The sequence below is a fragment of the Calypte anna genome, chromosome 24 (assembly GCF_003957555.1).
Source record: "Calypte anna isolate BGI_N300 chromosome 24, bCalAnn1_v1.p, whole genome shotgun sequence".
Taxonomy (NCBI): domain Eukaryota; kingdom Metazoa; phylum Chordata; class Aves; order Apodiformes; family Trochilidae; genus Calypte; species Calypte anna.
The window spans coordinates 1,153,761-1,177,465 of NC_044269.1; the positions used below are offsets into that span (position 1 = coordinate 1,153,761).

The following is a 23,705-nucleotide window of genomic DNA, read 5'->3' on the forward strand; positions in this document are numbered from 1 at the left end:
ACCAAGGGACGAAATCCTTCAGCAGAATTGAGGACAAGGAGCAGCACCTGAAGCAAAGGCAGGAGGAGTTTTTTCTGGGTCTGGAGTGGGAGGAGAAGAGCACTGGGCTGAGATGGGGTCCTCACCACCCTGTCCTCCCCATCCCCATCCAAAGCCCCACAAATCCAGGTCCTCTCTCTCCTCCCCAGCTTCGCTTCCTTTTCCAGCAGCTCCACCCCATTCCTTGCCTGCCAGCCCTTTCAGACAGCGTGGAGCAGCCTCAGCATGCCTTAGGAGGTTTAATAAAATAGATTGAGACACATTTGGGTTTATGGCTTGACAACTGGTTCCCCTTGGCCAGGAACATTTGCCTTCAGTGGGTGACAGTGCTTTGAGCCTGTAGCCTTAGGCACTGGGGCTCATTGCTCCTCATCTCTCCAATAAATAGCACCCAGGCCCCAGGAGCTGTCTGCATACATCTTCCTTTCCTATAGGATAATTTCATGTTCTCTTTGGGCCTCCTGCTCCTGAGATGGAAGAGATTACTGCAAACCTGCAGCCCACAACCACAGCCCTGGGTTTCAAACGTCATTAAGTTTCATTATAACAAATAAACACTGCGATGACATTTATAAGTTACCAGAGAGCACAGAAACACAAATATGAGGCAGATAAACTGCATTTGATCCAAATAATTACTGCAGGCAATATCAAGCTTAGGCTGAGCTGGCAGCTGGGTGCTGAGTAATTTATAGGAGTCTGGAAGGTGCTGTGTTGCACATTGCTGCTGCAAAAATCTGGTGATGGTTCTGTGTGTCTCTAAAGCCTTAAACAGGTTATGTTCCTGCCTGGCTGAGGGCAGGATGCTTTTCCTCAACTCAGAACTGGAGGTGGGACTGGCTAAATGGCTGTTACTGGTTTGGGGCCTTTTTCTCTCCCCATTCCTCAGAACTGAGGCTGAGGTAGGACCTCCCTTGGAGGTTTGCTGTGGCTGAAACTGTAAGAGACTTTCTTTTTTGTCTTTTTTTTTATTCCCCTGGAGGTTTCTACCCCCAGCTGTGGACTCAAGAGGGGGGAATCCTCAGAGAGAGATTAGGCCTGTAAGGGAGTGTATTATCATAATTAAGTTCCTCTAATTTGGACTCTCAGCTTTACTACCTGCTCTTAACCCTGGGGAAGGAATCTTCCACCAGCAAAACCAGAGGGAAAAGCATCTCCTCCCTCTTCCTCCCAAAAATCCTGAATGAAAAGGGGGGGTTGTTGCTGTGTCAGCTCTCACACAGCTTTTCCTCCCTGCTAGGGCCAGGGCTTTTTCTGCTTCTGGGTCTCACATCCTCCTCTAAGTGGAGCTTGTCACTGGATGGAAAGCTTCCCATGTCCTGCAGGCCTGGAGGCTCAGAGCCAGCTGAGTTTATTGATGAACATCTCTCATTACCTGCTAATTAACTCAGCAGGCAGGGATGTGCTGAGCTCCTCTTGGGCTGGGGTTTTGCACTGGGAAGTCATTGACTCTGCTGTGGGGACCATTGAGAAGGAGCAGAATTGACACAAAACAACTAAGCCTGGGGTTTAAGTACTTTTGAGCCCCTTTTGGAAGCTTTCCCTTCCCCTCTAGCAGAGTCCTGGGATCTCTCAGCACCACTGAGACACAGCAGGTTCCCAGGGGCTTCTCTGCAGGGTGCTCCTGGGCTGCTGGAGCAGTTCCAGGGCTGTAAAAATTGACTGGATTCACATTTCCTCTTGCTTGTCCTGGCTCTTGGTTCTGCTGGGGGAATTCCCAGTCCAAAACCAGGAGCCAGAGGCAATGATGCAGGCCCCTGGCCTCCTCCAGGAGAAGTGAGCAATGGATTAATTCATTTTCTAGGCATTTCCCCAGCTCTCCGGGTGCTGTAGCAGCAGTGAGTTTCAGGGGAGAGGAGCTTTTATTAGTTCTTAATGTATGGATAGAGAAGTGCATGAGGTTTTTCAGGTAATGAGGATGGGCACTTGCATGAGATGTTTCCTGCTCAACTGATGCTCTGCTCCCTGTTTGTTCATCTTAGCATCTCTTACCTCCTCCTGTCTTTTCCCTGCCACTTTGTTTTTCATGTATTGCATCTGCTTAATTTAAGGCAGTTCTCCAGAACAATCTCTTTTAACTCAAAATGTGAATCTGGTTGGTAAAAAAAGAAGAAGAAAAAAAAGTGCACATATTTACAATCATTTCTGCTTGAGAACATCCAAACAAACAGTAATTACTGGAGAATCCACCTCATTCTCATTCCATTTCATCTGCAGACTTGATGATTCACACAGCACAACCCAAAGTGATCCCAGCTCACTCAGCACCAGGGAGTTGGAGCAAGGACCCCTCAGTGCCCCAGGAATGTCAGGAGCCCCTCCAGAACCAACAGGTCCATGTTTCCTCTCAGTTTTTCCAGGCCATAGCAAGACTTCATCTCCCATTTTCCTGCCTCCATCCATGCAGTTTGGTTCCCCACAGAGGAAGTTCTGCTTTGGGCACTTTGCCTGGTGGTGGTTCAAGCACCTGCAAAGATGGGAACAAATTTGTGTAGGGAAATGGGGCTCTGCATGGATTCCCAAATCTCCCTGGTGGGAGCTGTGTGGGGCTCCTTGCACTCAGATTTATTTTGAGCAGGATGCAAGTAGGTGATTAAAGTCTGGGTTATTTTCTGATAAGCTGTGGCAGAACTGCAATTGGAGTAGCAGAAGGGAAGGGGGGCAAAATTAAAGCTTGTTTTCACCAGGAGTATGGCTGGAAGGTGGAAGAGGAGAGCAGAATTTTAGCATTAAATATCTGCTTTTTCTGTTCTGAAATGAATCCTCATTTTGATTTCTCTCTGACTCAAAGCGTGCAAAAACAGACTTTGAAAAACGAGGATGGAAGCAAAACACAGCCCGACCCAGGGTGAGCTCTTTGGTCTAATTTTCCACCCTGTAGACTGCACAACTTCCAGTCGCTACCCTTCCTGGGAGCTGAGCCAGGCTTTGAAATCTCCAAATCGTTTGTGAAATGGATTATTCATCCTTCTCCTTTTCCTACAGACGAGTGTCCTGTGTGCCCTCTAACTCAAAGATGAGCTGAGATTTATAGGACTATATTTCAGAAGAGCAGCCCTGAGCTGGGAACAAAGGGTGAGCTAAGGGGGTGTATCTGGATTTGAATATTTCTCAGGGCTGGGGGGGTCACTTGGGAGATTGCAGAAGGTCCCAGGAGACAAAATCCTGAAGGATTTTATCCAGGAGACTTTGTAGAGGGCAAAATGCTGCCCGCTGGTTTGAGGGTCAGCTGTTCATTTGGAAGGAAAAGCTTCTTTTTCCTCCTCCTTTGATTAAATTTGGGTGTTCGTCCCAGGAACAGCCTCCTGCAGCTGAGGACCCACTAAGTGCTGTTTGTCAGCTACAAATAGCATCAGAAAAAACATCTGGAGTTGCCACAGAGCAAGCTGGCTTGGCTGGAGTCACCCAAGCATCACCTCCTCTTCTCCCACCTCCCTCTTGAGCCCCTGGGGCTGTGCCAGGACAGATCTGCCTTGACAGAAGAGCAAATGGTCATTTATTATTCTGGGGCAGGTTCCTCAGGAGCACTGATAACAAAACATTTGAGATGTTGGCATTCTCCAGGGGGAGCTGGAGCCTCCAGGTGGATCAATTGGAGGAAATACTTTTCCTCTCTGCTCAGGAGACCCAAGCACCTCCTGTCTCCTTCAAGGGATGCTTCTCAGCACCAGGGCTTCCAGTGCCTTTTAAGTTGCTGGGGGTGCTGATGCTCTCCCTTTCTGGCAAGGACAGGTACAGATCCTGTCCCCAGCATCCCCAGCAGCAGCTCAGGCTTTGGGATGAGGCCATAGTGTGTGCTGGCCCTGGTGGCAAAATGCCACCTCCTCCAGTTTGCTGCTTCTATCTCCAACCCAGGAAAAGTGCTGTGTGCCCCAAAGCTCATCTGGGTAATTTTTTTCCCCAGCTCTGTCAGCTTGTCTAATCAAAGATAATGCTGCTGAGCATGGGTTTATCTGGGCACCAGGTACACAGGGGGTTGTTAAAGGAGGAGGGCCAGGAGCCACACAGTGAGTCTGAATATTCAGTGCCAGCCAGTCCCTAAGGTCACTGGAATGCTGCTTTTTGGTTTGATTCCTCAATGCAGTACATCAGTTTGGTTTCTTTTGGTGCAGTGACCAAGAGCAGGCATTTAATCTCTCCAGAGGTAATTCTGGAAGTGGGTGCTGGGAGGAGGTTGCTAATAAATATCCCCCAGGAAGTGTACTCTTACACCTTCCCCATTGGCAGCTAATAACAGAGCAGACAATGACATTTAAGCCCTTTCTGCATGGATGATCAAACTGCTCCCAGTGACTTTGAAAGCAGAGCTGGGATTTCATGTGGGTATCAAAGCAGAGGCACCACTCGATAGTTCAGATCTCTTGCCTGTGTGACTGAGAGACAAAAAGATTTCTAAAAAGGTCTAATATCTTATTCAAAATTCTTCTGTCTCCTGTCAGAAGCTCCTCAGTGGACACAGTGGGATGCTGATGTTTCTTCATTAAGCAGCCACAGGAAAATATCTGACACCGGGGGGGGGATGGAGCTCAGAGCTGGTGCCTGCTCAGGAGTCAAAGGGTTGCACAGAAACACAAACTCTGCTTTTCTTGGGGTGCTCGATGCAGCCAGGATCCCTCTGGCTTTGTTTTTGCCCAAAATTGTCCTGGCTTCTTGCCATCCATAGCAGCCTGGAGCTGATGGAGACTGCCAGGCTTTGCTTCTTGGGATACTTCAAGGGGGAAAAGGGTCCCATCTCCTTCCATCTTTGTGGGCAAGCACGTTTCAAGCTCAGCTTTCTGCTTTACTCAAGGAGAGGGAACACCTCTGATGCCAGGTCACACAGCTAGCTGGCCAGGGATGTGCAGGGCTGCCCCTTCCTTTCCTTATGTATTTCCATGATTCATTCCTGTCGTGCTTTTTTTCTTTCAACTTGAATAATTCACCAGCATCAAGCCTACAGCAGCTGTGTGAGCCAGACTTGTGTAGTCTGACTAAAAAAGGCCAAACTGACATTTTTCTTCAAACAGATTTTCATTTTTTTTTCCCCCAAGGATCAAAATAAAATACTGGAAAGTTTATGTAAGGGAGGAACTCAAGCTACCTTTCTTTTTGCTTCCATGAAACTGAAAGAAAGGGCCAGGAATGGCCCATCATGGCATGTTGGCTCATCCTCACTATCCCTTGGGGACATCACTGTCCCCATCATCATCACCAGCATCACTGGTGGGATTCATCTGCTCCTGGTCATGGAGCTGGGGGTTTTTTGCTCCTCTGAAGATACAAACAAAGCTTTCTGGGGCAATCCTTGCTGAGGACTCTTGGCTGCCCCTTTCCTTCATGCCCTAGAAGTTCTGTGCTCAGCAGGGCTGGGCTGGGCAGCATCTCTCCCTGGGAGGCAGGGCTGAGAAGTTGTGCTGCCTGCACAGTCCTTCCCTGCTGTCCCTCTGCTGACTGACAGCTCCAGAGAGCTTGGTAAATAATGTAAGGTTTTTTGTCTGCTTGCTTTCCCCAGGCACCTAAAAATCAATGCAGGAGCGTGCTGGGCCTCATGCAGGGAGCTCATTGCCCTTGGCTTGGAGAAAAGGACCCATTGGAATGAGCACTGGGAATGGGGCCCTTTTGTCTCAGGGTGGAGAGCAGAGGTTGCATGGGGTGGGGTAGAGATGAGCTCTGCTCTGTCAGGGAAGCTGAGGCACAAAGCCATCCCTGCCCACCCTTCCCAGTCCCCTCCATGGGGAGGATGAGGAGGTGGCTTCACCTCCAGGGCTGTGTAAGGAGAAGCCAACCCTGAGCTGGGGCTGAAATGCCACGCCTTGGCATCAAGGACTGAAGAGGGACCTTCCGAGCTTGGCTTGTAGGCTGGGAATCAGGGAATCAGTTGGAAAAGACTTTTCAGGTCATCCAGTCCAACCATTAGAATTGGGATTATTGGTTTGTCAAGTGGCAGCCTCTGGATCATCCTCCCCCCCTGTGTCCTGGGGAAGGAAGGATGAGGTCTCTGCATTGAGGGCCAAGGAAAACATCCCCCCTCTCACAATCCCAAGGCCTTTCATTTTAGAACAGAGTCATATTTTTATGAGGAGCTTCCTAGTCCTCCTTGGACACTTCTCTCCCCTCCTCAACAAAAAGGCCTAATTCTTTTCCAGAACACAATGGAAATTCTAAGCTCCACTTACATAAAAGGAGCCACAGTGTCTAATGAGTCGATGTTCCCTCTCTCAAGTCCCTGGCTCCTCACTGCAATGCTCAGGTAATGAACATTTAACTATCTCCTGCTCCTGGTTGCCTCTTCTCTCCTTGCAGCCACTTGTCTGCAGGCAGGTTGGTTTTTCACCCAGGAGGCTGCAAGCTGAAATAATTCAGCCAAGAACCCATGCAAACAGATTCCATCCCCCAGAGAGCTCAGGAAAGCAGCCCCTGACTCAGGATTTGGGAATGGAAGGAGCTCCCAGGTCCTGCTGCCCCTTGGCACTGTCAGCCTGGAGCTGCCTCCCTCTGTTTTCTGGGGTGTAAAATGGGATTTTTGTGCCTTCCCACAAATGTGTGGACACTGGGGCTGCTCTGCAAAGGGATGCTGCTGATTTCCCTGGGAAGTCACAAGCATGGGAGACCTTCAGCCTCTGTTTAAAGGAACGAGGCAGTGTTACAGAGGGAGGCTGAAAAACAGGAGCCACAGGTGCAAAACCCATGAAGGAAAGAGAGTTCTAAAGTGGTTCTATCTTTTTTTTTTTTGCCTCTTTTAATTCTTACACTTTTATGACAAGCTTGTGGCTTCACAAGGCTCCTGCCTGTGAGTTTTTGAAGGCAGGGTTAGCAATGCTGCCTGCTCACCCCTCATGGTGGAGCCTTTGATCTCCTTTTTATTTTGTCCCTGCCATTTAGGATTCCAAGAGCTGCAGGATGTGCTCCCTGCTTTTTGTTTTAGGTTTTTCTCCAGGATCAGGGAATGGGCCAGGCAGGTGCAAGGAGCTTCTCAGGGAGCAAAATAAAGGCAGTGACCAGGAAAAGATGAGGTTTCAAGGCACCTTCTCTGACACCAAAGGGCAGCTTGGGACTTCACCATCCTGCTGGAACCTGGCCTGGTTAGCATCTCATTTGCATAGTGATTGGGTTCTTTAGGGGTGAAAAAAAAGATCAACTTAGAATTCAGACTCAACATCTGCTTCTGCCTGGTGCATTTCCCCTCTCTGCTGGATGAAGAGCAGAAGAAGCTCCCAGAGATGCTGTCAGGGAGCCAAGGGTTATTTATTTATTTGAAAATCTGCCAAGTTTTTTATTCTTGGAAAGAGGCAAAACGGGGTGGAGGCACTTGTACACATTGCTGCATCTCCCTGGCATTTGGGATCTCTGGCACAGCCCAAAACTAGAAGCTGGGTTCCCTTTGTGTGGCAGGAAGGTGCTGTTGGAGGTGACAGAAGGTACCAACTGGTGGTTGGTTGGTTTTAGGTACCTTGCCTGGACTCTTGGTTGGGCTCATGTGGTCTGAACTCCAACCTCTGCAGGGATTTGGATTTGGGAAGCCAGGTTAGAGTTAAATCTGGATTTTTATGGCCAACATTCTACTTAGTGGAAGGGGACAGAATGGGAAACTTCTGGTTGGCCAACGTCTGGCTGAAGGGGTTGTTTTAATTTGTTCTTGGAGCCAAACCACCCTGCTCTGAAACCAAAGCCCCGTTTTGTAGTCACGTAGTAAATATTCATAGGAAAAGTACCCAGCTGCTGGGGTTTGGCTTTTTTTTCTTGTAGCCAAAACTGTACAGCCTGCATTTGTAGATCACCCTCTCCCAGTTTCCCCAGTTTCGGTTATTCTCTGTCAAGTATCTTATCTCCCTTAAAACTTTTCTGCAAATTACTTGTTCCTTTGACATTAAGACGTAAGCTGTAACGTGGCTGAGCCTCTGATCTTCCAAACCCAGTTAAACCCAGTAATCAGACTTTAAGCTGATTTGAAAGCTAGTTGAGCTTTGCCTTCAGTACTTTTTTTCTTTTTTTTCTTTTTTTTTTTTTTTTCCTCTTTTTTATCTGTAATTTAGGGAGAAATGATCCTGCCATGGAGCAGGAGCTGGGCCAGGTGAAGCTCTTAAGTTCCTTACCCCCATCTCTCCTCTCCTGTGCCTGGGTCTGAGCTGTTTGTAGCTGAGATGGAGCCTTGGACCTGAAAAAAAAAAAAAAAGGTTTTGAATGACAATTTTTTTTACTCTGAACAAACAGAGGGAAGGAAAAGACAGGAGACAGATGCCATGTTTCTGCTCTGATTTTCCATGGTCATCAGCTGCTCCTGAAAACAAATTAAGGAACAAGGAAAAAAAAAAAAACCCAAACAATCTTAAAAAGGGGCTTCCTTTCCAACAGCAATTACCAAATGAAGCCTCTGTTTAATGGACATTTTCAGAGGCCATGGAGAGCATTTGGTGCTTCTGCTTTCTCATTACAGCTCCTGCAGCTCCCAGCTGACAACCTGATAATTCTCCCCAATAAAACAATCTTTGGGGGTTATTGCCACGTCCCAGTGCTGTCCTTGCTTGCCTGGAGAATTGTCAAGATTATGAAGTAAGCTGTGAAAATGTAGTTAGGGAGTGGGAAATATATATATTTAAAAAAAAAAAAACCCAAACCACAGAGTAAAGCAATATGCTCACTTTTTTTCTGCTCCCTTCCCTAATTTTCTCTCTCGTTCCCACTTTTCTGTGTTATGCTACCAGTGAGTCAGAATAAAACCCAGAGCTGATTAAAGTTCCCTATGAAATCATATTTCTAACTCTAAATTGAACATAGCAAGGGATCTCTGCCAGGGTTGGATGCCACCAGGACTTCCAGCAAGTCTCTACCAGCAGAAAGAGCTGGAATCTCCTCTGGAGTAAACCTGTCCTGGGCTGCATGCAGCACCTTTGGGAAACCCCTGTGATGAAAATCAGGTTTCCTTGCAAATATGTGGGTGCTGGGAGAGCCTCAACCTCTAAAATAACCTGGAATCGGGTGCTTGAGGTGCTTGAGGTGCACCTGAAGGGAAATGTGCAAACAATTCAGCAGGGCTGATGTACCCAAACCAGCAGGAATTTAGAGAGGAGAGTTCTGCTCTTCCCTGTGTGTCTTTAGCAGGCTGACAGCAAGTTTAGGTTAAGCTACAAGAAATTAAATTGAAATTTAAGTGTTCACGGGAGGGACATATATTGGTTTAACTGCAGGAGATGGAAAATGATGGAGCTTTGGAGCTTTGCCCCCCAGGCAAGGCCCAACAACTCATTTGGAAACAAGTTGAGTTGCCAGCACTTGTGTCACACTTAACCTTGGGTTGGGATTTATCATCAGTCAATGAGTAAATTGGGTTAATGTAAATTAGGATTGAATTGATTTTTGGGGTGGTTTGCATGCAGACTGTCCTGGCTTAACAGATTGATTTTAAAGAGAAACTTTTTCTTCAGCCTGACAGCATTCTGGGTGTTGAGCTGACATTCAGCTGAGGGGTTTGGGGCTTTCCAGGATCATTCACCCCCAGAAAGGCTCCGAAGCAGGAAAATCCCCTGGAGTCACAATCCAGCTGCTCTGCCTTCCCCCCAGCTTTCCTCTCTTTCATCTCTCCTGTCTCCAGAGTGAATGTCTGGAAGTGCTGGCAGAGCTATAGGGCTGCTCAGATGCTCTACAAACACCTACCAGGAAGGACCAAGCTCACTGGGTGTCCAGACAACCAGCAGAGCAGCCTGAAGTGGCTTTAAATTTAGAATTTTCCAGCATTAAATTGCAGCACTCCAGCTGCTGGCTTGTACTACAGCAAGCTGCCCCTGAGCTCCTCCAGATGTGGGTTTGGTTATGGGCTGCTCTGTCAGCCTTTGTTCTTGCTTTTTCTTCTTTTCTTGAGAAAAAGGGGAGCTTGGCACCACGCTGCTCTGTGCCCTGATCTCTGGTGAGCCCTGGGGACACCCCTTGGAAAGCAGAGCTCTGGTTTTAGAACAGAAAAAATAAAATAAAATGGGAAGTTTCACCTTGCACCCAAGGTGGGAGACATCTCAGAAGGTGACCTGAGGGCTTTGGATGGGAACTGCAACACAGAGGGTGGGGAAGGGGATGCTAAAGCATTGTCACCCAGGGTGTCACACTGCAGAGCTTGGCTCATTAATGCTGGATAGTTTGGGAGTTTGATGATGATGATGAAACTTCAGCAAAAGGATGTGCTTTAGGAGGGCTGCTGCTTCCTTCCATCCCCAGGGGGGTGCAAAGCTCCTGGGGGTTGGTTACACCCTAAGGGAACAGGTTTGTAGCAGATTGTTCAGTGAGCATCTTGATTTCAGAGAGCAGATGAGGACAAAAGTCCTCTTGATTCAGTGGAATACAAGATCCAAAAGCTGTCTGCTTTTCTGCCTGGTGATCCCAAAGCCACAATTTGGAATCAAATACTTAGAGGAAAAGCCTGGCACCCCTTTGCTGTATCATTCTTTTTCCCTATGGAGGGATCAGGTAATTGGTTGGTGTTGGGCTCTTCTCCCAGGTACCCAGTGAGAGGATGAGAGGAAAAAGGGTTAAAGTTGTGGGAGGGGAGGTCTGGGTTGGGTATCAGGAAAAATTTCTTTTCTGAAAGAGTGGTGAGGCATTGGGATGGTGGAGTCACCATCCCTGGAGGTGTTCAAGAACTGTTTTAGCAGGGTACCTCGGGCTCTGGTTTCCTGGTTGGGGCAGTTGGGTTTGAGGATCCTGAAGGTTTTTCCCAAGCTTGCAGATTCTGACTCTAATCAAGAACTTCCCAATCCCAGCACAGGGAAGCACCTTGAGCTGCTGCATCCCAAAGCACTGCGTGGCAAACCACAGCTTCTTTTTTTCCCTCCTCTTCCTCTCTCCAGGCCAAGCCTCCTCCTTCACCCAGCAGCCCCAGGACCAGGTGGTGATCGCGGGGCAGGCAGTGACCCTGCCCTGTGCCATCCCTGAGTACAATGGCATCGTCCTCTGGATCAAAGATGGGCTGGCCCTCGGGGTCGGAAGGGACCTCTCAAGTAAGTTGGGATTTTTATTTCCCTACCTAAAGGAGGAAAACAGGAGCACTGCTGCCCCAGGTGCAGCCACAATATTTATTTTAAGGATCGCTGCCTTCTGATTTCAAGACTCAGCTACCAAGCCCTCCAGCCAGCTCAAACACAAGCATTAAAAATGGGAATAAACAAACATTTTTTTTAATATTTTCTTTTCTTTCACCTCTGACTTGAAACGACTCCTCTGGTTTCCCACTGCCCCTTTAGGAAAGCTTTACTTTGGCTGACTTCTGGACTCAAATGTCACGTTTCCAAAGTTCCAATTCCAATGTCACTGAAGTGTTTTGTAATTGTTGAAAGTGTTTTGACGTTCTCCAAAAAGAAGAAAGTTTGCTTTGGCTGCATGTATTTACTGCAATCCAGCAGAGCCCACAAGCACTCGTGGCTTCTTGAAACTGTACTTTTGGCAAATTGCAGTTTGGTAATAAAATTCCTCAGAATTCCTCAGTACTTAATCCCACACAGGGCTTGTGACTGAGGGATCATTGCAAGTGGCAAAGACTCTGGAGCAATAGTGGAGAAGTTACATAGTTTATTCTATAAATTTTGCTGGAAAATACTCATTTTTAGTGCAATATTTCCTATGACTGAGGAAGAGTGCTTGAAAGCCAGAAACCTGAGAGGGCAGTGAGAAACCTGGGAGCTGCAGCCCTGTCCCTGAGCACACGGGTGACATTGCCACCACTCAACTTCTGCAGGGCAGAGGAGTCCTGGGAGGGTTTTTCAAGCAACACCATCCAGAAACCAGGAGAGGATTGATGTTCCTTGGTCTCCAGGGACCTCATTCCTCAAACGCAATGCCTCTTTTTTCCTTTTCTCTGTTGTTGTTGGTTTTTTGTTTTTTTATCACCAATAATTACTCATTTCTCAGGCTTGCCTGAGCGAGCAGTCCTCGTTTTGATTTTCAAAGCTCCCTGCCACAACTCTTTACAGATATTAAAGAGCTGAACTTTCCACACAAGACCTGATGACACGAATGGGTGACACCAGCTCCGCCGAGCTGCATCGCTTCTTGTGAAACACCCAGAGCTGGGGCTGCCTTCAGCAAGAGGAGCTGCCAGCCCAGCCAGTTATCTAATTAGCTAAATACAAATAAACCCATCATTTGTATTTCTTGTGGTTCAGGAGAGCAAATCCTGCTGCTGAGAGCTTGGGAAATTAAAAAAAAAAAAATAATCAGAGGATTGGTGCCAGGCTGCCTGCCCAGCACAGGGAGGGATGGGGTGATGGCAGCATCCGTGCCATGAGGCTTCTGGTGCCCCCCCCCGGGCCCCCACCCAACCTTTACACAGACCTAAAAAGGGAAATATTCCAGGGTTTCACCACAAGCCAAACAGAGATAAAGAATCAGAGGAGGTGGAGGTGAGGGGGGGTTTCCTGGGGGAAGGGCTCATCTCTTTTCTGTGGGATTTCAGCTAATGCTCCTTCCTCAGCCCTTCTTTTTGAACTCTTATTTCTTTCCTGAATTTGGAAGGAATTTGGAATTCGGAAGGAATTTGGAATTCTCCCTTTTTGCCCTGGTTGCCAAGGAGGGGTGGAAGCTACCTGGCCCCTGGGTGTTCACTGCTGGGGCTCATTTTAGACTTCATCAGCCCAGCTGCCTCCTGCTTCTCCTCCCACAGGTTACCCACGTTACCTGGTCGTAGGGGACCATCTCTCTGGAGAGCATCACCTGAAAATCCTGAGAGCTGATCTCCAAGATGATGCTGTCTATGAGTGCCAGGCCATCCAAGCTGCCATCCGCTCCAGACCTGCCCGCCTGACCGTGCTGGGTGAGTCTCTTCTCCCCATCCTGCTGGAGGTTATTTATGGGGGTTTCTTGGTTGCACTGAGTGGCTTTTTTAAGAAAATGGTGCTAAATCAAGAATTAATCAATTAATCCACGGTGAGAGAGATGGAGGTGTGTCTTGATCCCAAGAAAGGATCCGTTTTGGGAGCACTGGGATGAGTAGCACAGGCACAAAGTGTTTGATGCTTCAGCTCTACAAATGCACATGGAAATTAAGGGTGCATGGGCATAAATTTAAGGGTGGATTTAAGGAGTGCCAGTGCTATCAGTGCCATGTGCATCACCCTGGACTGCTGCTCCATAGCAGGACCCAGGGAGACTCCATCACTTGAGGAGAGCTTGGTTTACATGCTCTCTTCATACTATTTTCTTTGTGTATCTCTCAGTGAGCTTCCCCATGAGCAAAACAGGTGGTTGTGACATGGGGTGACAAACAGGAGAAAGGTCCCAGCATCTTACAGACTCATTTTGGGTGAGAGCTGGGAGGGTGGCACTGGCAAAGGATTGCAAAGGGCTTTGGGTTCTTCTCAGGGGTGCAGGCTGCTTCAGCAAGACTTCCCAGAGCTGATAAGGTTTCAGGGGAAATAACAAAACTGGTATTTTTCTTGAAAAGCTTGGACACAACCCAGTCTGTATTGGTCCCAGATACATCCTGACTATTCAGCCCCCAGGGTGAAACTATTTACATGTTTAACTTTGTTATAATTAACATTTGGAATTGCTTGTTCCTCATAGGTTTGTTTTCCTGGTGAATTTTAGGTGAGGGAAATATTAAAAAGAGGTCCAAACAAGGAGTTTGAGTGCTTTTAGTCACCAATTAATCTTAAGCAGCCAAAAAAAAGTGAATTATGGTCCTGGTTTTGGTTGAAGATTCACTTTATCAGAGCCTGCTGCCACGCTGAGCTCTAATTCCTGCTGTGCAATGTCCCCTGCCTTGGTTTCTCTCTCTCCTATTCTCTACCCAATACCCTATTCCCCAACTTACCCACCTGCCCCCTCTTCCTTCCCTGACCCCCAGGACAAGGCTGATTTTCTTTTGATCCCCCTTTTGCTCCATCCAGCAGCTCCCAGCTCTGATGGTTTGCCCGCACACCTGCAAATTAATCAGGAAGCAGAAGGTGGCTGTCAGAGGGGTTTTTTCCTTTTACCAACAACCTCTGCAAGCTGCATCGCCTTCCCCTCCTTCTGTTGGGAAGGCAAAATACGTTGCCGGAGCCAGACAAAAGAAATAATGTTATTTAATTAGAGCTTAAAGATTTCAAAACTAATTTAGTCCCAGGGCGCGCGGGCGAACGTCAGCTCGGAGCTGCTGCAAAGGGTTGATTGAGCAGAGAGATGTTTTTATGGATCAAAAGGAAATCGTTATTATCTTTGGGGTTATGGAATGTGTTGAATAGATGGTAGTTAATGTTTCTGTGAATATACATGGTAGTTGCTAATTGGTACATTTACCTAAGATGTTCAGCAACTTTTATTTGCGGCGTGGTTTTTCCCTTTTAAGAAAATTCAAGTTCTGGAGCGTTCAGCTTCAGCCCGATGGCTGAGAAAATGGGGCTTGGGAACCCAGCAGCAGCACCTTGTCCCTGGAGATGTCTTTATTCAGATGTTCTGGGGAAACTTAAAGCCAACCAGGGGGTACAAATTGTATCAGCAAGGGGCTGGGGGGTGGTCAGCAGTCAGCAGATGCTGCTTGGCTGCTTTTGGGGTGTGCTCTGGTTTGGGAAGGGAATAGAAACAGCACAGGAAAAGCCAACACCTCCAATCCCCTGTGTGCTACCAGGGAGTGCTGGCTCCTGACAGCCAGTTAGGGCTTGCAGAGCATAAAGTTACAGCACCTGGGGGAGGCAAAGTGGATGTTTGTACAGGAAACAGACGCTTGCAGTGGTTCCAGATGTGTGATGCCACCACCTGTGCTCACATTGCTCCTCTCTGGATCCCGTGCATTCAGGCTGCTTTAGTCAGGAGCTAAGCAGCTGTCTCTGGAGGGTGATGTGGATCTGACAGCTTTTATCTGGCTGGGTTAGGAAGGGATGTGGCAGGCAATCTGAGCTGCCTCTTTTGAAGGAGGTGGCTGTGGGGTGTTCCTCCAGCACAGCTTCCCCTGGGGCTGCAGGCATCCCCCGAGGAGGGGGTGACCCCTCAGCCCTCCCCAGCTCTGCCTGCAGACCCTGCAGCTCCCCAGGAAGATTTTTGTCACAGCTGGGGGGTTTTTCTGACCCACTCCTGCTGCCTCTGCCTACATCTCATCAGCCAGCTAAGGATGATGGAGGCAGTTCTGGGCAACCCAGTCCAGCTCTATCACACCCCAGTGACCCCTTTTCTCTGGAAAATGCCTTGCCTGGGGTTTGTTTTGGTTTTTTTTTTTTTGCATGGGTTGGTGCTGCCTTGTCCCTTCTTGCCAGCTTTTCCATTTCCCTGGTATCAAGAAATCCCCTCATGCCTCCCAGTTCAGTTTCCAACTGCTGTCATTCATGTCTGACAACTGCTTTGCTGGGCTGATGCCTCCTACTCCCCTGCTCAGATGCAGAGCTACACCACATTTTAATTAAATATTTAAGGTTTTGTCACGTTGTTTTCAAATCTACATGGTTAAATGTAGTGGAACAGATCATTCCATAGCCTTGGAAGTCCAAACATTCAAACAGAGGAGCCTATTGCTGCCACCAGCACAGGGGAAAGTCTTCTCTTTGTAGTGTCTGAGGGACAAAGATTGCTTGGGAACCCAGAGCTGAGGGAACCCCCTTCTCCAGGTCTTGCCCAAATTGTCCAAATGTTTCTCCTGGAGAGGCCAGAGCAGGAAGGAAGCTGAGGAGATGGTGACAGTGACATTGATTGACACTGGCACAGGATGCTCAGAGGTGGTAGAAGCCCCACCCATCCCTGGAAGTTTTTCAGACCAGGTTGGATGGGGCTCTGAGCAACCTTATCTGGTCCATGGCAGGGAGGATGTAACTGGGTGAGCTTAAAGGTCCCTTCCAAGCCTGACAAATCTGTGATTCTGTGATCTGGGAGATACAGAGGTATCCACGTTTGTCAGGAAAGCCCAAGCCAGGCAAGCTTTGAGAAGCCACTGGAGGGCTATTTGCTACCTGGTACATCTTTAATGGCAAGGCTGCTTAATTTATGATCTGTTTAACTAAGCTGGAGTATTAATTAAATAAAGTGAGAGCCTGATTAGGACTTGGAGAAATTTAAAAATAAAATCAGACAGCAATTGAGCAGAATTGCAAAGCAAACACTTTGGTTGTAACCACTGGAGAGTTCCCTCTGGTCTTCCATCAAAGCTCAGAGCAGGGAGGGCAAATACAAGAGATTATAGAGCCAACAGATGCCTGGTAATAAAATATGCATCTGCCAGGCATGTAGTTCCAGGAGCCCCAGGGCTGGCTGGTGGAGCCTTCTGCACTTGGGGGACTGGGAAGGAACTGGAGGCCCTGGCAGCTGAGCTGGGATTTGCAGCCACATTAATTAGTGCTGAGTTCCCAGACTAAAAGCTGGAGGAGAAAACTTGGAAGAGAGCACTGGATTCACTGGGAAGGAGGAAAGGAGAGGGGAGGAGGGGGGTCCTGGTGTTGCCCCCCATGGGCAGGGCCAGGGGAGTGATGGAGGAAGGGAAGGTGGGTGGTGAGATGTGGAAGGTGGGTGGTAGGGTGGTTGCTCTCCTTCCTTGGTGAATTCCAAGGAGAATTCCAAGGCTGTCCTGGTTTGTGGTCCTGCCCAGCAGAAGGTGGGATGCCCCCAGCCATGCCCTGGACCACGGGACAGGCTGGGTCCTGCAGAGATGCTGGTGGGACCCTGGTGATAATCAGGCCATGGGGGATAAGGAGGGAGGCAGAGGAGCTGCTGCCAGAGCCTTCAGGTGAATAATTGATAGGCTGTTAATTAACTTGTACATTCACCTCTCACAGCCTAATTCTCCCCCTCCTTCCCCTCCACAGCCTCTTCTAATATTAACTCAGCCTCCACGTGTGTCCCCACAGAACTGAACCTTTCTTAAATCAACACGAATCCCCTCTTGGTTCAGATTAAGTTAATTTGAAGTGAGAGTTCCTGTCTTTTAAGATGGCACAAGCCAGGGACAGGAGAAGAGGAGGGTCACCAGATGCCAGATGTATCCATCTTCAATCACAGCCCTTTTCTTTTCTCCATTTCATTTTATTTACTCATTTATCTATTTATTATTTTATTCAAATCCTCTTTCCAGCTGAATCTTTCCAGTCCTCCCCTGCAGAGCAGAGTAAGCTATTTCCATTACCAAAATGATGGCTGGCAGCTTGAGACATCTGCCTTTCCCAGCTTTCCTGCTCTTTAGCAGAGTTTGATCAGGAAATAAAGAGGTAATGGCCTGGGAAAGGCCATTTTTCAATATTTGTTTGTAAGGCTGAGCGTCGATGAGAAAATGTGGACTAGGTAATGCTTCAGATCCAGAAAAACAGTTTAGCTTGGAACTGTCTTGAGTATTTTCCATACTTTGTAATAGATTTCAATTCTCCAAATGCAAAAATCAGCTTGAGCCAGCATGTAGAGCCAGGATGTCAATTCAGAATAAAAAGGAAGGAATGAAAGCCTGGTAATTTCCTTCCAGATAGTCTCTCTTCTCCTTATAAAAAGTTTGGGTCTTCACCAAGCTGCATTTTCTGCTGGGAATATTTTTTTCAGTGGCAAAACAGCAACGGAGTCTTCTGAGAACGAAACAGAAACATCAAACAATGGAGCACAAATCCCAGATAACCTAAATATTTGATGTCATGTCTGAGCAGCTTAAGTTTACAGTGCTCTGAGCTTTTTGATAGCACAGGGTGGACAGGGTTTTCTTGCCAGCATCCCTGCATGACTCCCAGGCTGGGAAAGCATCTCCATGGGCTGGACCACATCCTGCTGGGCAAACTCAGGCTCTCAGAGGTGCTCAGTGCTGCAAAAATTCAGGGGGAAAGGCAACTTCTGCCTCGTGCAGTCTGTTTGTAGCTGGGCAAAGAGATGGACAAGAGGTGCCTTCTGCTAAAAACTGGGGTCTAGGCCTGGCTCTTCCCAAGCTGGGGTTGATCTGGGGGTTGCAGAGGGGTTAACACCCTGCTTGGCTGGAGGGAGAGCTCTGCTCTCCTGAGCTGGAAAAAGACAAGCAAAAATTGATCCATTTACATCCTCATTCAGCACCTCAGAGCCTGGTGCTGGGCTGAGGTGCTGGATGGGACCTGTCCCCCTGCCCCAGGCTCTGCTGATCTTCTCACTGCAGAACGAAGATTTTGCAATTGCCCTGAGATGGGGAGAGGAAAGCTGGAAAAGGATTTGGTTTTTTTTCCTTCACATGACAGCTCTACCCACTGCTCTGCTGCTTGTGCTGTGCTAAGGCAGAGAGCAGCTCAGTGTGCCCAGGAGCCACCAAAAGCTCCTGTCCTGAGGAGCCCAGAGGGAGTTTCCCATCGGTCACTGGGAAACCTGGAGCTTTGCAGAGACCCATCCCAGTCTGCACATTCCTTGGGACAGCACCCTGCTGGGTGTCAGTCCTGTCCTGGACATGGTTAAAACACCACTGCATGCCCAGGGAATGTTTCACAAATAAATCAGTTTCTAGATGTCTGATTACCCAGAGGGAAGATGCTGCCTCCACTCCCTCAAAGCCAGCTCCAGAGTTACCAGATTGACAGATATTGCAGTATTTGTGTCCTCTGAAAGCCCTGGGCTTAGGTGCTACCCTAAGAGTTTTCCTCGTTCTGTGCTTAAATTCCCAGGTAGCTTTCAGCACCACAGATTTGCCTCGTTTCCTTTGAACCCCATCACTTGCTCTGCTGAGCAGATCCCAGCTCTTTGAGCCTGATGAGTTATCCATGCAGGCTGGGATGATGGCAACCCCTGGGAACACCTCTGAAGCCATGGCCTGGGGCTCCTCTGACCACTGCAGGGAGACCCAAGGCACTGACAGCAAGTTACAAATTTGGCACCTCCAAATCTCCATTACAGCACGAAATTAGAAAGGCACATGTAGCTAAGTGGAAGGTGTCCCTCGGGCAGCAGGAAGCTTATGAGAGGATGGGGAAAGTGATGGAAAAATAAAACAAACCAGGAATGAGGATAAAACCTTGTTCCTTTCCATAGTGCTAAACCTTTCTGAGCTGGGTGGTAACACACGAGTCCTGGGTTCACCTCTGGGCTGCCCAAGCCTTATTCCCAACCTGGGGTAAGTCCTGCAGGCTCAGATCCCTCCCCTAAGGAAAGGAGAGAAGGAGCAGGGTGAAGCAGAAGCAGGAAACTTTGGGTGATAACCACCATCTGCAGCTCCTGTGGGGGTGACATCCAAGAGGTTTGGGGGGTCAGTTATTTCTGGGCTCTGGCAGCAGACTCACAGCTTTTGGGGCAAGTGTCTGAATTCTTTGTTGAGTCATAAATTGTACAGGAAACAAACTCTCCTCCCCGTGACCTACTGGGACACAGGGGATCCTCTGATTGTCCTTAACTTGGGACAGAGACCTTTCACTCCAGGTTTGGGACAATCTAGGGAGCATCCCCAGGCCTGAGGAGGCTGTTTCTTATTCAGGTTGTTGCTAGGGAAGTCTGCAGAGATTTCTCATGGTGGGTGAGAAGTGACTTTCAGATCCAAGGCAGCATGAAAAATTGCAAGGGAAAAATAAAAGTCTTGCATGATATCACATTTAATTGGTAACAAAGACAAAAATCACACCTCCCACACTCAGTTCACCAGTGGAAGCCCGGAGACCAGCTGCCCCCTTTAAATATTTGATTCCAACTGGTAGGCTGAAAAGCTGCAGACGGTATTTAATGATAATGATTTACATTTATATAGTGCCTGCTATCCATTGGGAGCACAAAGTGCTTTGTATATCTAGGGATAAAAATATACCAGAAAACAAGCACTCCATCCATCACCAAATCCCAGGCAGGCAGCAAGCTGCTCAGGGACAGAGCTGCTCCATCCCCCCAGCCCCTCTCCCTCTTCACTGCCACAGCACTTGGGGTGCTGGACAGTAAGTTTGTAATAAAACCAGGTGATAAAACCCACTTTAAAAAACAACAGCACCATAAAAAAAAAAGGAGAAGCCTGGCTGCCATAAAACTGCATGTGGCAGAACAAGAGGGAAAACTTGTCAGGGAGGAGGTTATAAACAGGGACTGTCTCCATCATGACAATGACCTCTTGGAGCTCCTGTGTTAGAAGGTGAGGAGCTTGGCCAGCAGGTACCACCAGGGAAAAATCCCAACACCTGAAAGATGCTTCTGCCTCCCCGTCCTCCCCCAGCTCCCTGAGCCACAGCCCCGTGCTTTGCCAGGTCCCTCATCCCAGGTGTCCAACCCCCCCCTCTCAGCCCCACATCCACCCCCTGGAATCATGAGAGCCTCCAAGAGCAGCTCAGCTGGGGCTGGGAGGCAGAGAAAGGGAGGGGAGGAAGGAAGGGAGAGAGAAAGGGAGAGAGGGAGAGAGGGAGGGAGGCTCTTTGAGATGTTCATTCAAAATTCATAGGCGCAAAATTGCAGCCTGCCTGGATTTGTTTCCTTTTGGAAATTACAGGAAACTGCAGGCATCAACAACTGTTATTCAAATCACCACTTTAGATTATTAGGATGACAGGAGGCTGTACTTACACATGCAGACCCAATATAATCAGCCTCCAGGCAGGGTGGGAAGGCAAAGCCAGGCAGAGGGAAGCTGGAGGAGCCCGAGCCAGTCCTGACACTGGGACCCAGAACAAGATCATCCAATTATTTACCCCTGGGCTGGAAACTTTGCAGGTTTGGGAAGATAAGGGAAAGCATGGAGCTCACTGAGAACCCCTGGAGGATGTTTCTTTCCACTCAGGAGCTGGCAGGCTGCAGGCAGATACCAGCCAAGGCTCTCCTCTCCCCTGAATGTGAATTGCAGCCCAGAAACCCACACTCCTCATACCTGACACTCCTGGTGCCTTGCAGGAGGATGCATGAGTACTGCCCAGATTGTTATAAACCAAGACAGAGGGAAAGTTTTTATCCACTCTGAATTTATATAATTAAAAAAAAAAGGAAAGAAAGCTGCAGGCACACAACCCCCTGAGCAAATATTGTTCTGAGGACTGGCCTGAGGGTCAGCAACAAAATGCAGGGAAAACATCTGAATCACCAAAGGGTTGGAAATTACATAATAAAACCAGACTGCCAGCAGACAGGCAAGGGTCCCAGCTTAGCTTTTTATCCAGGAAGCTGTTTCTTTTGCTTTTCAAAGGTTTCTCTGGGGTTCCAGCAGTGCTGTGGGGTGCAGAGCAGCCAAGAGCATCTCCTCCTCTCCCTCGAGGCAGCATCTCCCATCCATCCCATCCCTCTTCGGGTGCTCTGGTTCCTCCTTGGCAGCTCCCAGCCACCTGCTGTGGCTTCACACCTCTCTCAAGGTGTTGGGAAATGTTTGCACACAGACAAGCAGCCCATCTGTGGGTGCCTTGGCAGCCACCAGGATGGAGCTGGGGATGCCTGCAGCAGCCCACACCCTGATCCCAAACCTTCTGCTTGCCAGCCCCGCATCTTCAGCCACAGCAGAGCCCTGCTCTAAGGTCCCAGAGCCCTTTCTTTCCCATTAAGCTGTTTCCCTGGCAAGCAAACCACATTCTAAAGCACCTGGGGGATGGAGAAAACTGGATGTGCACATCTCAGAGGGCAGTGAGACCCAAAAACTCCAAGCTGGAGGGCTCAAGGGGGTTATGTTTCAGGTGCAGCCAGCTCAGAAGGGAGCTTTGACACCTTGGATGGGTAAGGAGACCTTGCCAAACCCCCCTAAGCTCCCCCTAAAAGCAGGTAGGGATCAGCCAGACCCCTGGTTCCACATCCAGGGTGCTTCTGGGGGTGACTTTGTGTGCATTGTGGCTGGGCACAGATGCTGGTGAGCTGCTTTGCATACTTTGCCTTCCCTTTCTTGTCTTTACAAGTGCTTTTCTCTTCATCCATCAGCATTTTGCCAAACTTCACAATCTTTTAGTGGCAAGGCTTTTGGAGAAAGAAATTTGGAGTATTCTCTTCCTTTCCACTGGAAAATGCAGCTTATCTGCTCTGGAGAAAGCAGTTCCTCCTCTTTATCCAGGCTGAAATCTTATCTAAACTGGTTCAGGTGGCAGAGCCGAGAGAAGGAAATAATTAAGCCAGAGACAGGTGAAATGCTGAAATTATTATTAACTTAAATGGTCCAAACCTTTTACCTGGTGGATTTTTTTGTATTTTATTTTACTTTTTGTCACTGCCAGTGACACATAACAAGGCAGAAATCAGGTTTTCCAGGTTATCTCACCCATCCACACGCGTGCAGCTTGACCCCCCCTCCTCCCTGCCCCACCATAAATCTCCTTTAACTGGTTCTCTTGACAAGACAGAGAAACAATTAAGGCAAAGGTGGCTGAAATGTTGATGTTATTACTGTAATGCAGCAGCCTGTTTAGTTTCTTTGCCGATGAAATGCAACCAGGGGAAAATCAGTTTTAAAGATTACCTCCCAGAGATGCAAATTGAGGAGCGGAAACCATGTAGTCAGGAAGAAATGGTCTCAAACTAGGAAACATTTCAGTCTGTGACAGTCTCTCAGGGGCTTTTAAGACCACAATTTACCTTTTGACTGCATTCTATTTTCTCTGAAATCTTTTATTTCCCTTTTATTTATTGACTGGAGAGACACCACGAGAAGGAAAAAGCGATTCTCCAGCCGCTGGTCTTAAAAATCCATAGAAGAAAATTATTCTCGTGAGGGAAGGGTTTTTTTATTGTTGTTGGGCTCTTTTTCCTCCCCTCCCCTTCATTTTTAGCACTCTCTGTGAACCAGGGCTTAATTGAATCCCTTTGCCATAGAGGGGCCTCAGACTGGGAGGTATCAAGGTCAGCAGCAGCTGGGAGAACGAAGCCCCCATTAGAGAGGTGGCAATAAGGCAGTGGGATGAGGAGCAGCTCTTCATCCTATCTTCATCATCCTCACACTGTGACCAGGTCAGGAGCTGGTGGCTGAATCACAACGTGGTGCTTCAAGTGAGACTGCTCTTCACCCACCCCTTCCTCAATCTCCTTAAAGCCTCCAGGACCCAAAAGAGGGATTTTTTACAAGGATATGTAGTGATAGGATGAGTGGAAACAGTTTTAAGGTGAAAAGGAGGAGATTTAGATTAGGAATTAGGAATAAATTATTAGGTGTGAGGGTGCTGAGCCCCAGGTTGCCCCCAGAAGCTGTGGCTGCCCCTCCCTGGCAGTGTTGAAGGTTGGATGGGGCTTGGAGCCCCCTGGGCTGGTGGGAGGTGTCCCTGCCCATGGGAGGTTGGAACTGGAAGAGCTTTAAGGTCCTTTCCAACCCAAAGCATTCTGTGATTCCTCCTAGGAGCACACACATCCCAATCCTTGTCTCTGGAAGCCCAGAGCCTGGTCCCATCATCACATCCCCTTGGCCTTGTCCCTGCACATCCTGCTCCTCACCCAGCTGGTTCCCCCCACCCACGTGGGTCTCACACACGCTTCAGTCAGGGGGCATTCCCTGCTGGGAATGAGACTGAGACGTGGAAAGAGGAAAAAAAAAAAAAAATCCTCCAGAAGTCCTGCAGTGCTGGCCTAGTTAGCCCATCCCCAGCTGTGAGCTGACTCTGCTGCCCAACAAGCCCCCTGGAGACAGCTCTGCTAGGAGGAAATAACTAGATTAAAAAATAGTGCATCAGCGTAGGCTAATATGGCTGAGAGTCAGTGCAGCCCTGTAATTAGAGCCTGGGATGAAATCCTTTTAGGCCAGCCAGGCTTGCAGCAAGCTGTGTTTAATTACTCTGAGCTCCTCTCAGTCGTGCCTTGGCAGAAAGGAGCTTGTTAGGACATCTCCCACTCCTCCATCTCATCCCCCACTTCTCCATCTCACCTCTCCTGCATCTCACCTTTCACTCCTCCCT

The 23,705-nt window shown here is 48.4% G+C and overlaps 1 protein-coding gene across 1 annotated transcript in view; it reads left to right on the forward strand.

Moving 5' to 3' along the window:
- Positions 1-23,705, forward strand: part of KIRREL3 (kirre like nephrin family adhesion molecule 3) — a 270,602-nt gene that overhangs the window by 197,175 nt on the left and 49,722 nt on the right. The window contains 2 exon segments of the mRNA XM_030464796.1: positions 10,851-11,000; positions 12,659-12,808. Of these exon segments, the coding sequence (XP_030320656.1) occupies positions 10,851-11,000; positions 12,659-12,808 (300 nt within the window).